This window comes from Diabrotica virgifera, chromosome 2 (genome assembly GCF_917563875.1).
Source record: "Diabrotica virgifera virgifera chromosome 2, PGI_DIABVI_V3a".
NCBI lineage: Eukaryota > Metazoa > Arthropoda > Insecta > Coleoptera > Chrysomelidae > Diabrotica > Diabrotica virgifera.
In genome coordinates, this window is record NC_065444.1 from 147,850,815 (window position 1) to 147,873,659 (window position 22,845).

The window sequence follows — 22,845 nt, forward strand, 5'->3', positions numbered from 1 at the left end:
TGTAGTCTCGTTTATTAATTCCTTGATAATTTCCTTAAATTACATAATTTCTTCATTAGTCATGTTCATCCTGATTTATTTGCCCTTATCTCAGCGCGCCACTGCTGTAATGTGTGCTGTCTATATGTATTTTTTTATATTATCTGTACGTTTCTCTGGTTTAAAATGATTATTTTTGAAAGGGTTATAGTTGAAAGGGCTTGAACGAGTCACTAATCACGAGAACACGCAAACTTTGAACAGCCATATCTTAATCAATTTTTGTCTATCAGAAAATCTAAATTAAACAAGCACATTTATAAAAGCAAAACCTACATTTTTTACTGTTTGAGATTTTTCGCATCGCTAACACTTTTAAGTTATTTTGAAAAACGAGTATTTTTGTAAATTGTTAGAATTTTTTTTTATACTATAAAACCAATTTTTTTTAAGAAGCAATTCGAACCGTTCAAACTTACAGATCAAATAAATAATACACATACAATACATAATATAATGGTAAACGTACAGTACACATACAGTACATAATATAATGGTAAAGCGGTAACGATTAATTTTATTTAAGGTGCTTGGATAGGGGGAGATTTTCACAATTTTTTTTACAAAAAAAAATGGTCAACTTTATTTAGAACGTAACTCGTTTAATTTGGAGGCTGGAAACTTTTATAAAAAATAAAAATAAAGCATTTTTGAAATATATTTAAAAAAAAATAATTTATCCCGAAAATAGTTTCATTATTGGTTAATTCACTGTTTCGGTTAATTCACGTTGAACTATTCGATTTTTAATTTAACGAATAAAAACGTAATTTTCGTGAGCTACAATTTTGCTTTTACTGAGTTAATAGACTTTACTAATACACGATTTTAAGCACTTTCTGAGCTACATTTTTGCTAAGAATATTTTTTTTCGATAAATACTAACTTTTTGAGTTATTTTTGAAAAACTGCCTAAAGACGTATTTTTGGTTGAAAAATACACATTTTTACTAGCAAATAACTCTAAAAGTATTAACTTGGTTAAAAACTCTATGGAACAAAAGTTACTTATTAGTCAGTTTATCCATTTCCAAACTTATCTTGAACGTATGTTTTTTCACCCCCGAGAAGGGGTGACTTTCAACCCCCAAGTAAAAGCAACCAACGGCACACGCTCAACTTTGAACTGGAGGGTAAGTAGAACTTTTTCATGCAATTCGGAGTTGACCCTGAAAATTATACTACAAAACGGTGATTTGCTAGGATATCTGTATTTGTCGGCTTTTTTCAGCAATATCGGTTAATCAGTTGTTCGGTAGGCTTCAAACCGTACGAACGTATTTAAAACTATCAGTGTTAATAGTTATACATTTTTTTCCTATTGTTTTGTTGCTTTGCGATAAGAAACGATTTGGTGAATGGAAACGTTGACATATGCTGTCAATAGATTTTTTTTATAAAGATAAGTGACCGAGATGAGGACAGGCTTCGATTCACACCGACATTTAAAGATGAAAATCAGGTTGGTATCATGGAGTTCACAAATATTTAGTTTCACAAAAACAAGAGAGAACTTGAGTATAAATTTAATGCCTAACTGTTTGCGAAAACACGAAAATTGTAATAATGATGGAAAGGTAAATAGTCAGGTATTCTTATACACAAATAACGATACCAGGTCATGATAGCATGTTTATGTATCCTATGGAGAGAAGGATATTAGATTATCAGATTATATATATATATATATATATATATATATATATATATATATATATATATATATATATATATATATATATATATATATATATATATGTTATAGTCAAAGCCCGAATTTCAGGCACTTCTAGGTTTGACTAGGCAATCCTCAGGTCTGACTGACGATCTTAGTCAAAGCCCGAAATAAAGTTACAGTTTCGGCCTTTGACTAGTCAAACCTAGGAGAGACTAAGTTGGTCAGGCAAAGGTCGATATTTAATTTTATGAATTCGGGGTTTGACTAGTCAAACCCCGATCAGCTATTAAAATGTCGTAATTCGTTAGATTAAGTTTAATAAAACGTCATTTTTTAATTTTAATGTTTATTTTTTTTATCTAGTAACTAAAATAAAAAAATGAGTGCTTATTCTCACATGTTGAGACGTTATGGCATTGAATGTTAAGGCTGAATTGTTTAACAATTTTCTTCCTCTCCTAGTGACGACGGTCCAGGGGCTTCGTTAGTATTGTGGTGATCCTTAGTTTTCCTCCGATTGCAATATCTTCTTTCACAGTTCACAATACTTCTTCAGATGTGGTTTGTTGTATTTGCCAAAAAGAGAGCTCTGATGCATATACGTCCATAATTTGTAATCAGGTGGTACATGTTGTGTGCGCTGAGAGCACACTATGAAGTTTTTGAAAGAAAAGTTACATGCATGCATTGTGCACAGACAGAAAAAATTAAAATAAATAAAGGAGAGGCGATTGAAGCTCTTCATGCCCACGCTAATGCTATGAAACAATTAAGTGAAAAAAAATTTCCTGGCGAAAAACAATTATTGACGGTTTATTGACGGTCCGAAATACGAAACAATAAACACATTTTTTTCAAGAAATCAAATAAGAGAATGCAAAGAGAATTTTCCAGACGTTAAGCTGTCTCTAAGAGAAATTAGTACAAAAGATTCTAAATTTGGAGGACAAAATTTTATAAAATGCTACTGCAATAAAAAATGCTCATCAAAATTATGTAAGTGTATAAGGTCTAACATATTGTGCAACTCTAATGCCTGGTTGCACTAACAGATCTTAAGCTAAGACGTGCCTTAAACTCAGCTTACGAAACATTGGGTCAGCTGGCTACAATGGATTGCCACGCGGATTGCATTTTAAAGAATCAAAAATTATGGTACAACGTAAGTGAGACTTAGCGACCCTATCTATAAGCTGAGCTGAGCTAAGCTGGAGCTTACGATTTGTTGGTGCAACCAGGCATAAATGCCATAATGCCTCAACATGTGAGAATAAACACTAATTTTTTATTTTAATTACGACAATATAAAAATAATATTGTTCTGAAGCTATTTCCTTATGGCATTTTTGTAATAAACTATTTTAATTGGGAAAAAATAAGCCACAATTTAACTAAAAAAATGATTTTATTAACGTTTTGACGCCCAAACCGGATGTCGTTGTCCAAATACAAAATATGTAAATATTACTAAATTAGTAAAATCATTTTTTTAGTTAAATTGTGGCTTATTTCCCATTTAGAATGGTTTATTATAAAAATAATATATATTAAAATTAAAAAATTACGTTTTATTAAACCTTATCTAACAAATTACGACATTTTAATAGCTGATCGGGATTTGACTAGTCAAACCCCGATTTCATAAAATTAAATTTCGACCTTTGCCTGACCAACTTAGTCTCTCCTAGGTTTGACTAGTCAAAGGCCGAAACTGTAATTTATTTCGGGCTTTGACTAAGACCGTCAGTCAGACCTGAGGATTGCCTAGTCAAACCTAGGAGTGCCTGAAATTCGGGCTTTGACTATAACATATATATAGTAAACTCTTAAATATTGGGGAAATCTGCAAGAAAGACGCTAATGAGTATCAATTGTTTCGCCGAACGTTTTCGCCAAAGAGAATTAATTTGGCTTCTTCAGGGCTGAAAGAGAAGAAATTATAATTAGCTACCATATATTACCTATTAAAAAACACTGGAGATCTTACCGTAACTTAGAATTGTAGAGTTAGGATGTTAAAAAAAACTTAGCTAGTAACAACATAGTGGTTTTTTTGTTACTGTTAGAAAAAAGTTACTGTTAGAAATGTATGGTAGCTGTGAACTTGAGACGCAAAAGTGTACCCAAGGGTAACCGAAAAAACCCAATGCAACTACATTTTGAAGGAATTAATTCTTTGAGTTGTCGGCAATAACTAAATTTTTGATTGTTAAAAAGTTCACATGTGAGGTTCTGTTTTACCAGAACGCATGCGCTGACATGTCAAAGTAGTTCTTATGATTCTTTATAATGTCGTTAAGGTTCATTGGTGTAACAAGATGAAATTAATTACCAGTTTAGGGTAATATTATTATTTCAGATTTTTCTTATTAAAAAATTGTTTTATATATTATATTGTTCATGTGATGTTATTCTAATATGTTATTGAGATGTAGTTATTATTTGCAGATAAGTTAAATAGTAAACTCTTAAATATTGGGGAAATCTGCAAGAAAGACTCTAATGAGTATCAATTGTTTCGCCGAACGTTTTCGCCAAAGAGAATTAATTTGGCTACTTCAGGGCTGAAAGAGAAGAAATTATAATTAGCTACCATATATTACCTATTAAAAAACACTGGAGATCTCAAAGATTAAATTTCTTTTTTTTTTTAGAGGAACATGGGGTTCTATAACAACATACGGGTTAATTATGGTGCTGAGGCGTTGAGGTTGCTCAAGGATTACCAGAAAACTAATATCAGACTAGCTAAAGAAAGGAATCGGAGACTTTTTTTTATTATCATGTCGTTCTAAAGGTATAACACCAAAACACATTGTTCATGCCACCTCCTCTGTTCAAAACTATATACACAGAAATGGTTTCTTTCAATTGCAGGGATGCCAACAACTTATCAGGTTAGATAGCAAACTTTTAAATGTTGAGATTGCAACCAATCATAGAGTTCTCAAACAGTTAGAAAAGTCACTTACTGAACAAAAAACAGAAATCATTAGATCAACCTCAGAATATGATTGGCTGCAATTTTCACATATTCAATCTATTAGATATAATAAAATATTTTTTTCAATTAAATCTGACAATATCAAAAAAATTGACTCACTATATCAGTCCTGTTGCAAATCTGTTCTTAAAACTGATCCAAAATGGATAAAAAATTTATCTACCTCAATTATTCCTGATGATGTTCTAGGTTTCTTGGCATTAGGAAATAAATTTAGCATCGAACCAAAGTTAGGATAAGATTTTCAAGTAAAAACACTGTTAGCAGATTTGGAATACATAATTTCATCATTGCCATCTGAATTAGAGCAAAACTTAATCCGGTCAAGAACCACCAACATTATCACCAATCACATTTTGAATACTTCTAAACCATCTAATCCTTTTTTTCATAACTTATATACTAAAACTAGAATATTTCTTAAATCCAATCCTGAGCTTTTGGTGACAAAAGCAGACAAAGGCAATGTTACAGTCATCTTGGAAAGAACTCACTACTTACAACTTTGTTCTTCTCTCATTGAAAACGATAGATCTTACACGTCACTTACATCCAATCCCTCTTCTTCTCTACAAAGGAAATGCAATACATTAATAGCATCCTTAGCTTCTTCCAATGAGATTGACCGTAACACTAGGAAAAAATTAACAACTTATAATGGGAACATTGCAAAGTTTTATGCTTTGCCAAAAATCCACAAACCAACACTATCGGTTCGTCCAATAGTAGCTTCCATTGGAACTCCCACTGAAAATATATCAGCCTTTGTTGCAGACATCCTTACTAATGCATATGATTATGAAATTCAGTATTACATTAAATATTCTTTTGAGATGGTAAATAAATATAATGGTTAAATACTACCATCAAATTATGTCCTCGTTAGCCTTGACGTTTTATCCTTATTCAGCAACGTTCATTTAGGAATTTGTTTGACATCAATAGAGGTCAATTGGGACCGTATTAGAGGTTGTTGTTCCATGTCTTATGACAGATTCATCAGCATCGTCGAATTTCTCTTTAATAATACCTACTTCTCATTTAATGGAAAATTCTATCAACAAACTTTCGGTACCCCTATGGGAGCAAAGATTTCTCCTATAATTGCAACTTACGTTATGGATTATGTGTTAGACTCTGTCATTCCTTTATTATCCTTTCAAATTCCATTCATTAAAAAATATGTTGATGATATCATCTTGGCTATACCCAATGACAAGGTAGATGAACTATTAAACACCTTCAATAGTTATGACCCCTACATCCAGTTCACTATAGAGAGGGAAGATGGTAATTGGTCCGTCCCCTTTCTCGACATAAGGATGATCAGGGAAAATAACAACATTAAAATAGATTGGTATCAAAAACCGACCCATTCTGGTAGATACCTTAACTACCACTCTTACCATAATAATTCTACCAAAGTCAATTTAGTCAAACAGATGAAAAATAGGGTAATAAAACTATCAGATCCTTCTTTTCATACAAAAAACCTACAAATCCTACAGAAACTTTTCATTTCAAATGCCTATCCAACACCATTAGTAAATAAGACTTTGTTTAACACTGTCCAAAACGAGGGTACTTCACCTTCCTTCGCGAATAACAATGCTGATCCTGATGTCTTAAGTGGGAACCCAGTCTCGGATACTCCTACAAACAATTATTTTTCATTACCATACTTCAGTGATATCACTCCGGGGTTAACAAGGATTCTGAAAAGTGTTGAAAATGGCTTTGGTAATAACAATAACAATATTAAACTTAATGTGGCTTGTAGATCAGCCCTAACAATTAATAATCTTTATTCTAAGACCAAAGATAAGACACCTATAGATATGCTTAGTAACATTGTCTACAACATTCCATGCCTCTCTTGCAACAATTCTTACATCGGCCAAACCACTCAATTATTGAAACCACGTATCACACTACACAAAAGTGATTCTCGACTACACCCAGACCGTTGTGCTTTAGCCAAACATGTACATTCCACTGGTCATCTCATGGACTATAATAACACTACAATTCTCCACCGCGAGAACAATAAATCTAAAAGAGAGTTCATTGAAATGTCATATATTTTCCTTAACGATTTTTCCATCAATGTTAAGAGTGACATTAAGAATCTAAGCACTTCTTACTTAAATCCGATACCAAGAAAAGTGTAACATCACAGAGAACTAACTTGACTGATTTATCCATTAATAACTAACCTACTTAAATAATAATTTTCATTAATTTAAAAAAAGATAACATTCCCTTGCTTTTCTTATATACATCTCAATAAGATATTAGAATAACATCACATGAACAATATAATATATAAAACAATTTTTTAATAAGAAAAATCTGAAATAATAATATTACCCTAAACTGGTAATTAATTTCATCTTGTTACACCAATGAACCTTAACGACATTATAAAGAATCATAAGAACTACTTTGACATGTCAGCGCATGCGTTCTGGTAAAACAGAACCTCACATGTGAACTTTTTAACAATCAAAAATTTAGTTATTGCCGACAACTCAAAGAATTAATTCCTTCAAAATGTAGTTGCATTGGGTTTTTTCGGTTACCCTTGCTTGGGTACACTTTTGCGTCTCAAGTTCACAGCTACCATACATTTCTAACAGTAACTTTTTTCTAACAGTAACAAAAAAACCACTATGTTGTTACTAGCTAAGTTTTTTTTAACATCCTAACTCTACAATTCCAAGTTACGGTAAGATCTCCAGTGTTTTTTAATAGGTAATATATGGTAGCTAATTATAATTTCTTCTCTTTCAGCCCTGAAGAAGCCAAATTAATTCTCTTTGGCGAGAACGTTCGGCGAAACAATTGATACTCATTAGAGTCTTTCTTGCAGATTTCCCCAATATTTAAGAGTTTACTATTTAACTTATCTGCAAAGATTATATATATATATATATATAAAGAAAAAAGAAGTACTTTGTTGACTTGTTTGGATAAAACAATTTTGAGTTTCGGTGGGTTGGAGTCAATAAAAGGGCTACTAGAAGACTATTTTTTAATTACTCAAGCTTTCGAATGTGTTTACATTCATTTTCAAGAGCTAAAAAGTAACTGATAAAGTGGAACAAAGATCATGTAAAAATACAACTTACCAGATAAATCTAGATTGGTAATTAAACTTGCTTCATAAATAAATACAAATAAGAGAAAAAATGTTAATAATCATCAAATGAATTCTTCCCAGACTGAATATTATAAAATAACTGCCAAAAGATTTAAATTTTTTGAATTTTGAATTTGAAATATAGATATTAAAATGAATTTTCAAAATTTTTAAGTCAATGTCAGTGAAAAAGTATGTCAAACATCGACAAGTAGCTAAAATTGGGATATATTTAACTATATTACTGACATGATAATTTATTAAAAAAAAGAAGATGTAAATAAGTAGAAGAAAAGAAAAAAAAATTAAAAATTATTTTCGTAGTTTACAGAAGCACAAACGAATGTAACAGGATACGAAAAAAAATTTTAAATGTTATGGTGCTATGAATAAATTATAAAGAAATTATGTAGTTATAAATTTTACTTAAATTCTGAATTTCTGATCTTTTATTTAAACTATGATCACTTCTGCTTATAGATACCATTTCTAAAAAAGTCCTTTTGAATTTATTATCTTCATTGCACAAAATTTGAATGTTGTCAAAGTCCATTACATGGTCTTTTTCAATCACATGTTCTGCCAAAGCACATGACGGTTTTTTTATTCTGCAATCGCTTTTGTGAGAAATAACGCGATTGGACAAATTCCTCCCAGTCTCGCCAATATATACAGCCTCACATTGAGTACAATTAATTCTGTATACTACATTAATTTTCTCTAATTTATCTATGGGATATTTTGTCTTAGAATACAGAGATGAAATAGTTTTGATGTTTTTCGTTGTTATTTTTATATTGTCAATGGCCTTTAAAATTTTAGTTAACTTAGGTGTTAATGATGGTATGTAGGGGAGTGAATGATAATAGATGACTTGATTAACAGAAGCAGAGTTTTGAGATCTCACAACAGATGGTGTCAGATTATTAACATGAACCATGTTGGAAAAAAGCATCCTGTGTAGCATGTGTGGAGGATAAGAGTTCTCAATCAAAATAGTTTTTAATACTAGAAGATCTTCTAGTATTAAAAACTATTTTGATTGAGAACTCTTATCCTCCACACATGCTACACAGGATGCTTTTTTCCAACATGGTTCATGTTAATAATCTGACACCATCTGTTGTGAGATCTCAAAACTCTGCTTCTGTTAATCAAGTCATCTATTATCATTCACTCCCCTACATACCATCATTAACACCTAAGTTAACTAAAATTTTAAAGGCCATTGACAATATAAAAATAACAACGAAAAACATCAAAACTATTTCATCTCTGTATTCTAAGACAAAATATCCCATAGATAAATTAGAGAAAATTAATGTAGTATACAGAATTAATTGTACTCAATGTGAGGCTGTATATATTGGCGAGACTGGGAGGAATTTGTCCAATCGCGTTATTTCTCACAAAAGCGATTGCAGAATAAAAAAACCGTCATGTGCTTTGGCAGAACATGTGATTGAAAAAGACCATGTAATGGACTTTGACAACATTCAAATTTTGTGCAATGAAGATAATAAATTCAAAAGGACTTTTTTAGAAATGGTATCTATAAGCAGAAGTGATCATAGTTTAAATAAAAGATCAGAAATTCAGAATTTAAGTAAAATTTATAACTACATAATTTCTTTATAATTTATTCATAGCACCATAACATTTAAAATTTTTTTTTTCGTATCCTGTTACATTCGTTTGTGCTTCTGTAAACTACGAAAATAATTTTTAATTTTTTTTTCTTTTCTTCTACTTATTTACATCTTCTTTTTTTTAATAAATTATCATGTCAGTAATATAATTAAATATATCCCAATTTTAGCTACTTGTCGATGTTTGACATACTTTTTCACTGACATTGACTTAAAAATTTTGAAAATTCATTTTAATATCTATATTTCAAATTCAAAATTCAAAAAATTTAAATCTTTTGGCAGTTATTTTATAATATTCAGTCTGGGAAGAATTCATTTGATGATTATTAACATTTTTTCTCTTATTTGTATTTATTTGTGTAAGCAAGTTTAATTACCAATCTAGATTTATCTGGTAAGTTGTATTTTTACATGATCTTTGTTCCACTTTATCAGTTACTTTTTAGCTCTTGAAAATGAATGTAAACACATTCGAAAGCTTGAGTAATTAAAAAATAGTCTTCTAGTAGCCCTTTTATTGACTCCAACCCACCGAAACTCAAAATATATATATATATATATATATATATATATATATATATATATATATATATATATATATATATACAAACAAACAACTAGTTTATTAGGGTTGCAGTCAGAAGGTTGGCCAGGATGTTAAAGAAACACTCTTTTGACTTTTTGTCTAGCTTTCGGAATGGTTTTATTCCTTTTTCAAGACTCTGTAATATAGATAAAAAGAAATATGTAAATTTTTATAAAATATCACAATTCGTCAGTTCAACTTACTAGTCGTTGAGATTATTTAAAAGCTTTATGACCCTCAACAATACTAACACAAACATAGAATACAGAAAATAATGGACAAATATTTTCTGTATTCTATGTTTGTGTTAGTATTGTTGAGGGTCATAAAGCTTTTAAATAATCTCAACGACTAGTAAGTTGAACTGACGAATTGTGATATTTTATAAAAATTTACATATTTCTTTTTATCTATATTACAGAGTCTTGAAAAAGGAATAAAACCATTCCGAAAGCTAGACAAAAAGTCAAAAGAGTGTTTCTTTAACATCCTGGCCAACCTTCTGACTGCAACCCTAATAAACTAGTTGTTTGTTTATATCGACAGTCACTAATATCCAGTATTTCTTATATATATATATATATATATATATATATATATATATATATATATATGTATTGATTATAAAAATGAAAGGGATTTCGACAAATCTCAGGTATGCAAACACTCCTGGGACAATAAACACAGAACACAGTTGAAAACTGCATCTATAGTCATGAAAGAAACAGAAGTGAAAAACAAAAAATCAGAGAAGCAGCGCCCATCCTACAAAATGAAGAAAAATGTGTAGAAAATGTGAACAACACAAACATACCAACAATAGAGGAAGACAAAATCTGTGAAGCACATATCTCTTTCATACACTACACATATGCAACACACAATACATAAAATATAATTCACAAATTTTTACCCCAAAAACTAGAATCACACAACACACAGAAATATTGCACATATGCACAAAGTAATCAGAATTTGATGTATCATAAGGCATAAAAACTTCCACCCTAATATAATTTCAGCCAAAGTTGGCCACCTACAACAAATATAGGCAAAGTACATTCATACTTACATATATTATATATTCATACTCAATATTTGTTGACTTATAACATAGCCTCAGTAATAATAACTAGTGGTTATAATCACCTTAACAAATTTCTTAATCCTTGATAACGACTTCCGTAATGGAAATCGAAACGACAGTATATTTTTTAGGCAAAAATATGCAATTTTTATTACAACAGAACTGTGGATAATAACGTATAAACATAACATTTAACTTAGACATGCCTTCAGTCAAAAAGTTTTAGAACCCTATCTCAACTTGGATTAGGAAGGCATCCAAATATTTGTTGTTCTGAAGATATTTTCTTGCGGAATTTTTATAATTAACTATTTAGATGGGAAATAAGCCACAATTATATTAAAAAATAATTTTATTAACGTTTCGACGCCCAAATCGGGATCGTTGTCAAAATACAAAATACTACTAGATTAAACAAAAATGTTGTTGATTAGTAAAAAATTCTTCTAATAATTTATTTAATCTGTCTCATTTATATCAGCAATTCAGACATATATTATACATTTTAAAGTCTTCTATTGTAAAGTATATTTTAAAGTAGAAGACTTTAAAATGATATTGCCAATATTTATGAGTTGCGTTCCTGGGACAACTTTACTGAAAGATAGTTCATTCGATTACATGAAATTAACCCCAACCCAAGAATATCCGTCACAAAAATATCATAGCATGTGATCTATCTTTAAAAAGACAACCAAATTCAACGGTGACAGTAAAATTCTCGCGTTAGAGATTATATAGTAAATCACGAGGGAAAACCAGGAAAAACCTCGTGATACTATTTGGACATCGAATTTTATATTGTAGTATTACTTATATATCTATGTATTATTAATATTATTTATAATTTAAACACCATATATATTAAAGTCAGAATTTGGTATTAGTTTTGAGAGTAAATTAAATGTAACAAATACTTACGATGTCGGGATAGTATCACAAGGTTTTTCCTGGTTTTACCATGGAATGGTAAAATTCGTGATTTACCTCGTGATTTACCATGGAATCTCTAACGCGAGAATTTTACTGTCACCGTTGCATTTGATTGTCTTTTTAAAGACAGATCACATGCTATGATATTTTTGTGACGGATATTCTTGGGTTAGAGTTGATTTCATGTAATCGAATGAACTACCTTTCAGTAAAGTCGTCCCAGGAACGCAACTCATAAATATTGGCAATATCATTTTAAAGTCTTCTACTATTAAACGTATAATATATGTCTGAATTGCTGATATAAATGAGTCAGATTAAATAAATTATTAGAAGAATTTTTTACTAAGCAACAACATTTTTGTTTAATCTAGTAGTATTTTGTATTTTGATAATGACACCCGATTTGGGCGTCGAAACGTTAATAAAATTATTTTTTCAATTTAATTGTGGCTTACTTTACATCTAAATAGTTAATTATCCAAATATTTTACTTTACAAAAAAAATCCACTATATAGGAAAATATTTTTTATTTTAATATGGTTAATATAGCATGCATAATTACGACTTTTTGCCATACACCTATACCATCCTAGTGACGTCATCCATCTGAGCGTAATGACGTACTCGATTATTTTTTAAATGAGAATAGGGGTGTGCCACCTCATTTAAAAGGTTATTTAATTCTCTTTTCAGTAATATAAACATTATCATAATTATGTATGTCCAGAAAGTTTTTTAATTAAATTAATTGACCCAAAAAAAGAATGTACGTAACTTATTTAATTAAAAATACATGTAACTGCTGTCAGAAAACAGAAAAAAATGTTTATTTCACAAATAAACATTCCTTTTCGCTTAAATTGAATGTTCAAGCTGCCACTCAACTGTCTCTTGGCAGTTTGGACATTGCGTTTAAGCGAAAAACAAAGTTTATTTATAAATATATCAAATAAATATTTTTTTCTGTTTTCTTACAGCAATAAAATGTATGTTTGACCAAAAATTTTTTTTTTGGGAACCCAGTATAAATATTTACATTATTAAATAAAAATGTATACCATTTTTATTATTCAGTTGCAATGCGAAGGCAAAACAATCTTACGTTTCAATTAGAATACGGAGTGCAATCCAGCTCTCTGAATCGCGATTTTGGATTATTATTGAAATCTCATCAGAGAGAGCGCAGGCTTGTTATCCATGAATTTTTAGGATTTAAAAACTTCATCTATCATTTACATTATTGTTTATACTACTGAATAGAGAATTAAATAACCTTTTAAGTGAGCTAGTATACGACCCCTATTTTCAATTAAAAAATCATCGATACGTCATTACGACCAAATGGATGACATCACCATCATGATATACAGGGTGTCCAGAAACTCTACCCACAAATGAAGACAGGAGATTCCTCAGATAATTTTAAGACAATTTAGCTCAATTCGTCTAGTCCGAAAATGCTTCCTAAGGGAACTAGAGCTCTTTGAAGATGGTGTATTGTAATTAGTTTTTCTTAAATACCTCCAGAATGCTTCAATTTAGAAAAACGAAAATCAGTGCGTACATTTATCTTCCAGAGATAAATCGATTCCATTAATTGCCAATTTATAGTACCTATCATAGGCGTCCGTTTTGGGTAGGGCAACGGTTATTTTATCACATAAAGTTTTTGTCTTTAAATTTATACATATTTGATACTGGATTATTAAATTGTGAGCTATTCTAATACCAAAAAGGTACATTTGATTTAATTCGGTAGGACACGCAGTTTTCTAGAAAAATCGAGTTCAAAATTTTTCGTTTTTTGAATTTTAATAAAAATTGAAAAAAAAAATTTCAAAAAAAAGGTGCGTTTTACCGACTTACAGCAAGAGTAATTATTAGTACTAGAATATCTCGTAACTTAATAATCTAGAGTCAAAATGCTTAAAAATTAAAGACAAAAATGTTATGCGATAAAATAACCGTTGACCTACCCAAAACGGACGCATATGACCCGTACTAGAAATTCGCAATTATTGAAATCGAGTCATCTCTGAAATATAAATAAACGTACCAGTTTTCGGAATTCTAAATGTTTTTTTAAATTTTTTTTGAAAATTCAAAAAAAGAAAAATTTTTACATCGATTTTTCTAGTAAACAATGTATTACATCGACCTAAAACAAGAGTACCTTTTAGTTGTAAAATACTTCACAATTTATTAATCCAGAGTCAAAAATGCTTAAAACTTAAACATAAAAAAGTTATTCGATAAAATAACTGTTGCCCCACCGAGAACGGACGCCTATGACCAATACTAGAAATTCGCAATGCATGAAGTCGATTTATCTCTGGAAGATAAATAGGTGTACTAATTTTCGTTTTTCTCAATAGAACCGTTCTGGAGTTATTTAAGAAAAACTAATTACAAGACGTCATTTTCAAAGAGCTCTAGCTCCCTTAGGAAGCCTTTGCGGACTAGGTGTATGGGGTTAATATATCTTGCCATGCCAATCTTGTATATGCTAAAAAATTATAATTTAAAAATCAAAATCAACCTTTTTAGGATTTTTCTTTAAAGTAGACGGCTTATAAAATAACGAATCCATTTCGGGATTCGTTGTATTTGCACCATACTAAATAAAGTTATACAGTGTGTCAATTTGAAAAGTTACCACCTTCTAAAATTTGGTCCCTATAGAAAATGTAAAAATATACATTTTGTAGACCATTTATCAACAAAAATAAATCAAACCTCTAGTGGACGCGGACACAACCCCCAAACTTTTTAACGGAAAGAGGGGTTGACTTAGACCTCATTTTAAAGGTCGTTCAACTACCTTTTCAAAAATACCATATACATTATATTTCTGTTCAGTACTTTTGGAAACATTTTGGACTTAATGGAGTTTTGAACTAAATATTATAAAAATAGTCAAAATACTCCAATACTCCAAGAATATACATTTTGGAGTTCAATAATCCAAAAAAATTTGGAAGATCTGAAGTAATGAAAAGAAATATAATGTATGTGTTAATTTTGAAAAGGTAGTTGAACGTCCTTTAAAATGAGATATCACTCAACCCCCTTTCCATTAAAGATTTTGGGGGTTGTGTCCGCCCCGCTAGAGGGTTGATGTAATTTAGTTGAAGAGTGGTCTACAAACTGTTTCCCTCACAAATACATTTGACGGGTTTCTGGATATTTTTAAATTTTCTATAGGGACCAAATTATACAGGGTGGCACACTGTATAATAAAAAACAATGTCTACTAAAGTATAACCCACAGTTAAAATGCACTGTTGGTCTTACGACGGGCAGCGATGCCGCTCATGTCGGCACAGTGGTAGGTGCGTGATAGTTTGGCGATAGACTGAGAAATCACCGGAACTGATGCGCATCTCGGGGAAAACCGGCAACCTGGTCGGCCGTTCTCCCGTAAGAAATACATTGCTTTATGCAGTTATATTATTATTACTGCATTCATTACATTATATTACTGCATTCTAACTGTGGATTATAGTATAGATACTAATTGTATTTAACTCACCGGCTTTTTTCTCCGCTGGGGGTCCACACAGAGGTTCCCGTGCATGTAGACAGAGTCGGAATCGGCTCCGGTAGATTCGGACCGTGGCCTCTTCCATTCTTCGAGGTCTACCGTCGAGCAGGCGTTATTCTGCTCATCACTGCACACGAATACACTGTGTTGAACATACAATTGGATAAAAAATTAGAGGTTCGAATCGTTTTTTGACATATCTAACATCGAACATCTAAGGAAAGAACATTTTATATAAATTTATTACCAGGATTTGTAAGACTGTGCGCTACCATATTTACATAGTTACTTGTAAACTATACAACTGACTACAACTTGTAACCATCTGATCATGCTCAAATTCTGACAAAAATGACGTTTTTAGATAGTACTTTCTGTAGCCTATACATTGATTTTTACTGACAGCGCAATTTATAGAGAGGTTCCTAATTATGTAATAAATTCATTCTTTCGAGAATAGACCGCTTTGGAAAAAAATCCCGAGACAGGTCGATTTTTATTTTTAAATTATAATTTTTTGACATATATGTAATAATAGTGACGTCATCCATTTGGTCGTGATGGCGTAATCGTTGATTTTTTTAATGGGAATAGGGGTCGTGTGGTAACTCATTTAAAATGGTATTCAACTCTCTATCTGTATGATAAACACTAATATCATTATTTATACAGGGTGACCAAACAATAATTTTTGAATTAAATTAATGGGCGCAAAAAGAAGAATGTATGTAATTTATTAACTCAAAATACGTTCTAATGCTGGCAGAAAATATATAACGAAGTTTATTTCCTAAATAAACATTGCTTCTCGCTAAATTAATTGTCAAACAGCCACCCACCTGTCTCTTGGCAATTTTAACATTCTGTTTAAGCAAAAAGCAATGCTTATGTCTAAAATAATCATTATTTTTTCTATTTTATGACAGCCGTAAAATGTATTTTCAGTTGAAGTGATTACATACATTTTTCTTTTTGCGTTAGTTAATTAAAATCAAACATTATTTTTTTGGTCACCATGTAAAAGTACTAATGTTAATGTGTATATTGCTGAATAGAGAATTGAATAACCTTCCAAATGAGCTACCACACGACCCCTATACCCATTTAAAAAATCATCAAGTCAAATCATCACGCCCAAGTGGATGACCTCACTAATAAGGCATATATGTCGGAAAATCATAATTTAAAAATAAAAATCTATTTGTCTTGGGATTTTTCTCCAAAGTGGCCCATTCTCGAAAAAATGAATTTTTTCCAAAATTTTGAACCTGCCTGTATATCTACTGTGTGATAAAGAAATATTATAAAACATACCACGTGTTCTTGTCGATGTTAATTTTAAAAAAGGTATTATTTGAAATATAACATTTTCTTCTCTATCATACTTGTTTTATCTATTACAAATCCTGGTTTTTACTACATCTAAGGAAATAACCACATTAATGCAGTAAAATAAATAATTATTATCTATATGTTCTAATTACACATGAGCCCAGGGTTCTTTACCGATGCGTCATTACTACCTGGGAGATAAAACACATACGTTTTATCTAGCATAATTCTCTTCCACGCATGAAGCTAAAGACAAAATAGCTACCGCCTGTTATTAATTAAAAACACAGACATGTTATTTTTATGAACACTTTAGACTCAGTATATTGAAAAGAGATACATACAAGAAAAGGCGCTTAGGAATGTTTTCAGATTTTTATTACAATTTGTGTTGTGACGTTTCTGGTTTGTTTACTTTTGTAGCTGTTAGTGTGTCGATTGTTGCTGTTTTTTTTTTGTCGAATTTTTGCATTTTGAAATTTTTTATATTACACAAACAGTTTTTTTCACAACTAATTTTATATTGGAGTTTTAAGTTGTATGGTAATTGTATTTTATTTTGTTAGGGAAGTTTTGTTAAGTGACATTTAAGGAATAGGAATATAAGGTTGTGTTACATTTCCGCCAAAGTGAATGAAATGACAAAAAAAATATGTTATTGATTTTTTTATAAATTGTTTATTTATTTATTAATCACTAATGATATAAAAGAATTTATTAAGATTCTTCAAATCTGGCTGTAATTCTGCACAAAAATTTTATAGCAAAACTTACATTTGACATTTTATTTTTTGATAACGTCAAATTTTAACCCGTGATCGGAGCTGTAGCTACTTACTGTCACTTGCTGTTGCGTTTAGTAAATTTCCGACTTATTTCGTATGCTTTAAATGATGACGCACGGTTAAAGAACTCTGGACTTAGGTGTAATTTATTTAACGCACTGTCAGCAATACTGTCAAGACAATAATGTAATAATTCATAATTTAATTTTTTGTATTAAAATATTTTAAAAATATCACTAATTAAACAGTAATAATATTATATATTTGGTAAATACTGCTTCTATAACATAAATTATTTTTCCACCTACCTCCACCGAAAATATATATTTTCTGACTTGATTGTCGGGAGCAAAGTCGTACTTTTCCTCCCTAGGGAGGAAAAGTAAAAATGACGTCATGGAATGTCTTTGATGAAATAACTTATTGACGCCTTGTAGAATATTCTATTATCCATTACGTAAGTATCAAAGTATCTATACATTTTAACGTTTATTTATAGAACACCTTGTATTTTGTAGAATGGTAAAAAACAGTAAATTGTTATTTTGATTTAACAATGCTTACATTAATAATTTGACTTATATTTGACAGTTGACAGTTTATAATGTACCTACTTGATAGTTTTAGTTCTCTAATCAATTTTGTCAGTTAGTTACATAAATAAATTATTTCACAATGAAAAACTGACTTGTTATTTGAGGAAGGTGGAAAAATCATATGTATAACATGGGAGTAAAGTACCTTTTCCTCCCTTGAATGATTACAGCCATCCGCTACGCGTCGGGCAGTAAACTTCATTCTCGGGAGAAAAAGTAGCACTTTCCTCCCTTGTTATACAAATAGCTATATATTAACAGTTATATACACACTAATCGTATTATTAATTCAAAAAATACATAGGTACTGGTATTTTTGGAACATCCCTCAAATTAATCTTACCATAATTATAATAATATCTTATCAAATAATATAATTATAATCATTTTTGTAGATTCATTTATAGGGTCATTTATATCGGAAAAAACCTATTTTGGAGCTTTGAAATTCATATTACTAACTGATTCTGAGTAAAATAATTTCTATTTGCAGTGTTTAAAGTTCTAAATATTATTTTTAGGGGAGTCAAAATGTATATCGATTCAATATAGACCTCTTTAACTGTAGTGTAAGGGATATTAAAAATGTTATGAATAGATAAGTAATGGACCCAATTTTAAAATTTATTAACCTGTGTTTATTAATGTGTTTACTATCTGTGTTTTTATTTTGTACTTGTGTGTATATTGTATTTTTATTTTGTATGTTTTGTGTGTATATTGTTATACTAAGTAAGTAATGATCACTCTTACATGTAATTACTATCTATTAGATGGTGTTTGTAAGTTTCAATAAATAAATAAATAAAAATAAATAAATATCGAAAACTTCGGCATTATTTCGGAAACAAATTAAACAAGCTTTTATTTTTCTATACCTTTTTTGTTGGATTATAAATATATATGCTAAAAAGTTATCTCACAGATTTGGCCGCTAATTGTTTATTAGTTGTTTAAATATTAAAAGTTGTTTTGTATAAACAATTTAAAAACTATCGATGAATTAATCATTTTATCTTGTTAAAAAAAATTTGTATTTTATTTTTAATGAAACTGAATACGAATCTGATATTACAATTGGAATAAAAAATTTGAGCTCTTATAGGTACAATATTATGTATAATATTATGTCTGCGTAACCTGGAACCGTATGGGAAATTTTTTATTATCAATTTTACGAAAATAAGTTATTCTTCATAAAATGCTCTGCATTTTATGAAGTACCTTTATATTTCACAATATTGAACATTGCTATGAGGAAAAATTGTTAAGAATCCAAAATTATGTTTTAAAATGCAACTATATACCTCTAATTGAAAAAAAAAATGCATTTTTATCAATAATTACGGATACCCAACACATTTTGTTCAAATTATGATAACTGTTTTATTATTAATTTTACGAAAAAAAGTAATTCTTTATAAAAAGACTGGATGGTTCTAAGATACAATCATAATATATATATAACCTTTTATCAAGTTTATACCAGGTATGTTAAAAAATATGAATTTGGCTCAAGAGTCAAAGACTTTTATAGTTCACAATATTTTAATTAGAAGGAGGTGTAATTGCATATTCAAAAATTTTTTTTAATTTAGAACAACATTTTTTTATAATTTTCGATATTGTAAAATATAAAGGTATTTTATTCTTGAGAAAAATTCATTTTTTACATACCTTGTAAAACACCGATAAAAGTTTATATCTGACGGTGGCATCTTAGGTTTTATACGACTCAAAGCATGGTATAAGAAATACCTTTTTTTCGTAAAATTGATAATAAAAATTTTTCCAATAGGTTACCAGTTACGCAGACATTCTCTATAAGAGCTCACGCAATGTTTTTAATATTTATTATTCTTTAAGCTTATTATTAAATTCATTTTAGGTAAGTTGTACAGAAAAAAGTTTTGATGACTTTGTATAAACATGTTCTTTAACCGATATTTTTCGGTTTTTGTATTGAATCTTTTTCTTTATTAATTTTCTCAAAAAGAAGCTTTTCATCTAAAGTAAAATAATGTAGTGCATTTTAAAGACTACGTCTTAGGCTTTAAAAAAACATCTATACAATTGGAATATATCTGTTTAAACTTGAGAGATTTTCTGAGAAATCGTATAATTTGAATTAAATTTTTAAAATTGAACGGAACTTCATTTAGTACAATTTTTTAAACGTAAATTGTGCAAATTTGAGAGTTTTATAGGTAGAATTGTATAAAGTAAAATATTTTAAATCACTTTTAAACAAAATTCATGTCAAGTCACACTTTTCGCCCACACTGTACTTATGCACATATTTTTTTTGTATTAGAACTGTCAGATAGCCTTCGTATATTTGTATCTTGGTTCGAAAGCAGTTGTGTATTTCACAAATATGTATAATAAACGCAATACTAAGATACAGGCTCTTCCCAAATCGATGGAAAGAAGCTCATGTAATAGGGAACTTGCATAAATTTTTAAATTCGATAAAAACGTTATAAATCACAACAGAACATAATTTAAAACATGTATCAAAGATAAAAAAGTTTTGTTTGTCTTTTGTTTGGCCCCTAAAGACGATTAAAAATTCAAATTAAACAGGTGGCCCTAAACGCGTCGTGACGTCACTGGATTGTACGTTTACATTTTTCCAATAAAGTAAACAGAATTTTAAATTAGACGTTATAAACTTAAGTAGAAAACACATTTATGTGACGTTACAAGTGTTTTTGATCGTTTGAACTATTCATAGAAATTTGTACTTTTACAAAATGGTTTTATTTTCAATAGTAAACCTTCGTTCCTTTCCTTCAAAAACAGTATAAAACTCCAATTTTAGTAGACTGGAATATATTACAATGACATACGATAAATGTCATTAGAATATAAACATTTTTGACTTATTCCACGACGATGAGCTGGCCAAATACCCAAGTAGGTGGAGGCCAATAAACTGAAGAAGGAGAAGAAGAATATACCTAAATATAAGGTTGTGTCTAGATATACGCTAACGTGTACGCAAATAAAAAGTTACAGTGTTAGTGATTTCTTATTTATTATTTGTTTAGTGTTTGTTTTTAAATTAACTATGGAGTGTGGACAATTATTTAGTTCTTTTAATGCGTTTAAGAACATTTTAAAACAGTACGAAAAAGATAAGAGACTATAAATTAATATATATTCTTTTAGTTATAAATGAAATAAACTGCGCGTCATAGAAAACGGGCACCCTAAAAAATGGGTCATTTTTGATGTGGCGTATCTCCTAAACCTGTTGTCCGATTTAAGTGATTTTTTGAATATGTTATAGCCATATTCTTTGTCAATATCCCTGTATTAATATTTTTGTAAATTTTCATTGTATACCGGGTGTACGAATCAATGTATGGGTTGACGTGTAATTTGGCACACACATAGCTAACAAGTCAAAGAAAAAAAGTGATATTGTGCCAATATGTGCTTTTACCCTGGGAGTGGTTTTCACCCCCTCTTGGCGGGTGAAAAAATGTTCGTCCAAAGTAAGTCAGGAAATGGATAAACTGGCTAATTTTAAGTAACTTTTGTTCTATAAAGTTTTTTCACTAAGTCAATACTTTTCGAGTTATTTGGCAGTGAATATGTTCATTTTTTCAACAAAATAACCACGCTTTTAGACGGTTTTTCGCAAATAAATCAAATAGTATGTATTTTGTCGAAAAAACATTCTTAGCAAAAATATAGCCTGTAAAAAATTTAAAAAAATGGTCTATATATCACGTCTCTACACCTAGTAGAAGTAGAGTTATAGCTAATGAAAAATAGGTTCATATTCGTCAAATTCCAAATGGAATATTTTAACGTGAAATAACCAAAAATGAAACACATTTCGGGGAAAACTCATTACAACTTATTTAAAGTGTTTAAAAAAAGCTTCATTTTTGTTTTATAAAAAAATTTCTGGCATCAGAAATAAACAAGTTACGCTCAAAACAAAGTTAGTCCCTTTTTGTTTTGGTAAAAAAATCGAGAAAATCACCCCTTAACTAGTATCTTAAATGAACTTAATCGTTACGACTTCACAAGTTTCTTGACTCATGTATGTATTGTTTATGTGATCTGTAAGTTTCATCGGTTCAAAGTCCTTATTATTGAAAAGGCTGTAGTTAAAAGGGGTCGAACGAGTCACTGATCACGAATATATGCAAATTTAGAAACACCAAATCTTAATCAATTTTTGTCTAACAGAAAAACAAAAAAATACATGATATTCAGAAAAGCAATGCTGACTTTTTTGTTTTTCAAGATTTTTGGTATCTCTAACAATTTTAAGTTATTTTGAAAAAAAGCATATTTTTCAAAATTAAAATTTTTAAAAATTTTACTTTGAAACCAATTTTTTTCAAAAATAAGCACTTTGAATCAATGAAACTTACAGATCATATAAACACAACATAAGTAAAATAATTTGTGGAGCAGTAACGATTAATTTCATTTAAGTT

The 22,845-nt window shown here is 29.8% G+C and overlaps 1 protein-coding gene across 1 annotated transcript in view; it reads right to left on the minus strand.

Annotated features, from left to right (window-relative positions):
- LOC114330538 (muscarinic acetylcholine receptor DM1) overlaps positions 1-22,845 on the minus strand; it is a 249,754-nt gene that overhangs the window by 109,710 nt on the left and 117,199 nt on the right. The window contains exon 4 of the mRNA XM_050642849.1: positions 15,658-15,796. Within this exon, the coding sequence (XP_050498806.1) occupies positions 15,658-15,796 (139 nt within the window). The remainder of the gene's footprint in view (positions 1-15,657; positions 15,797-22,845) is intronic.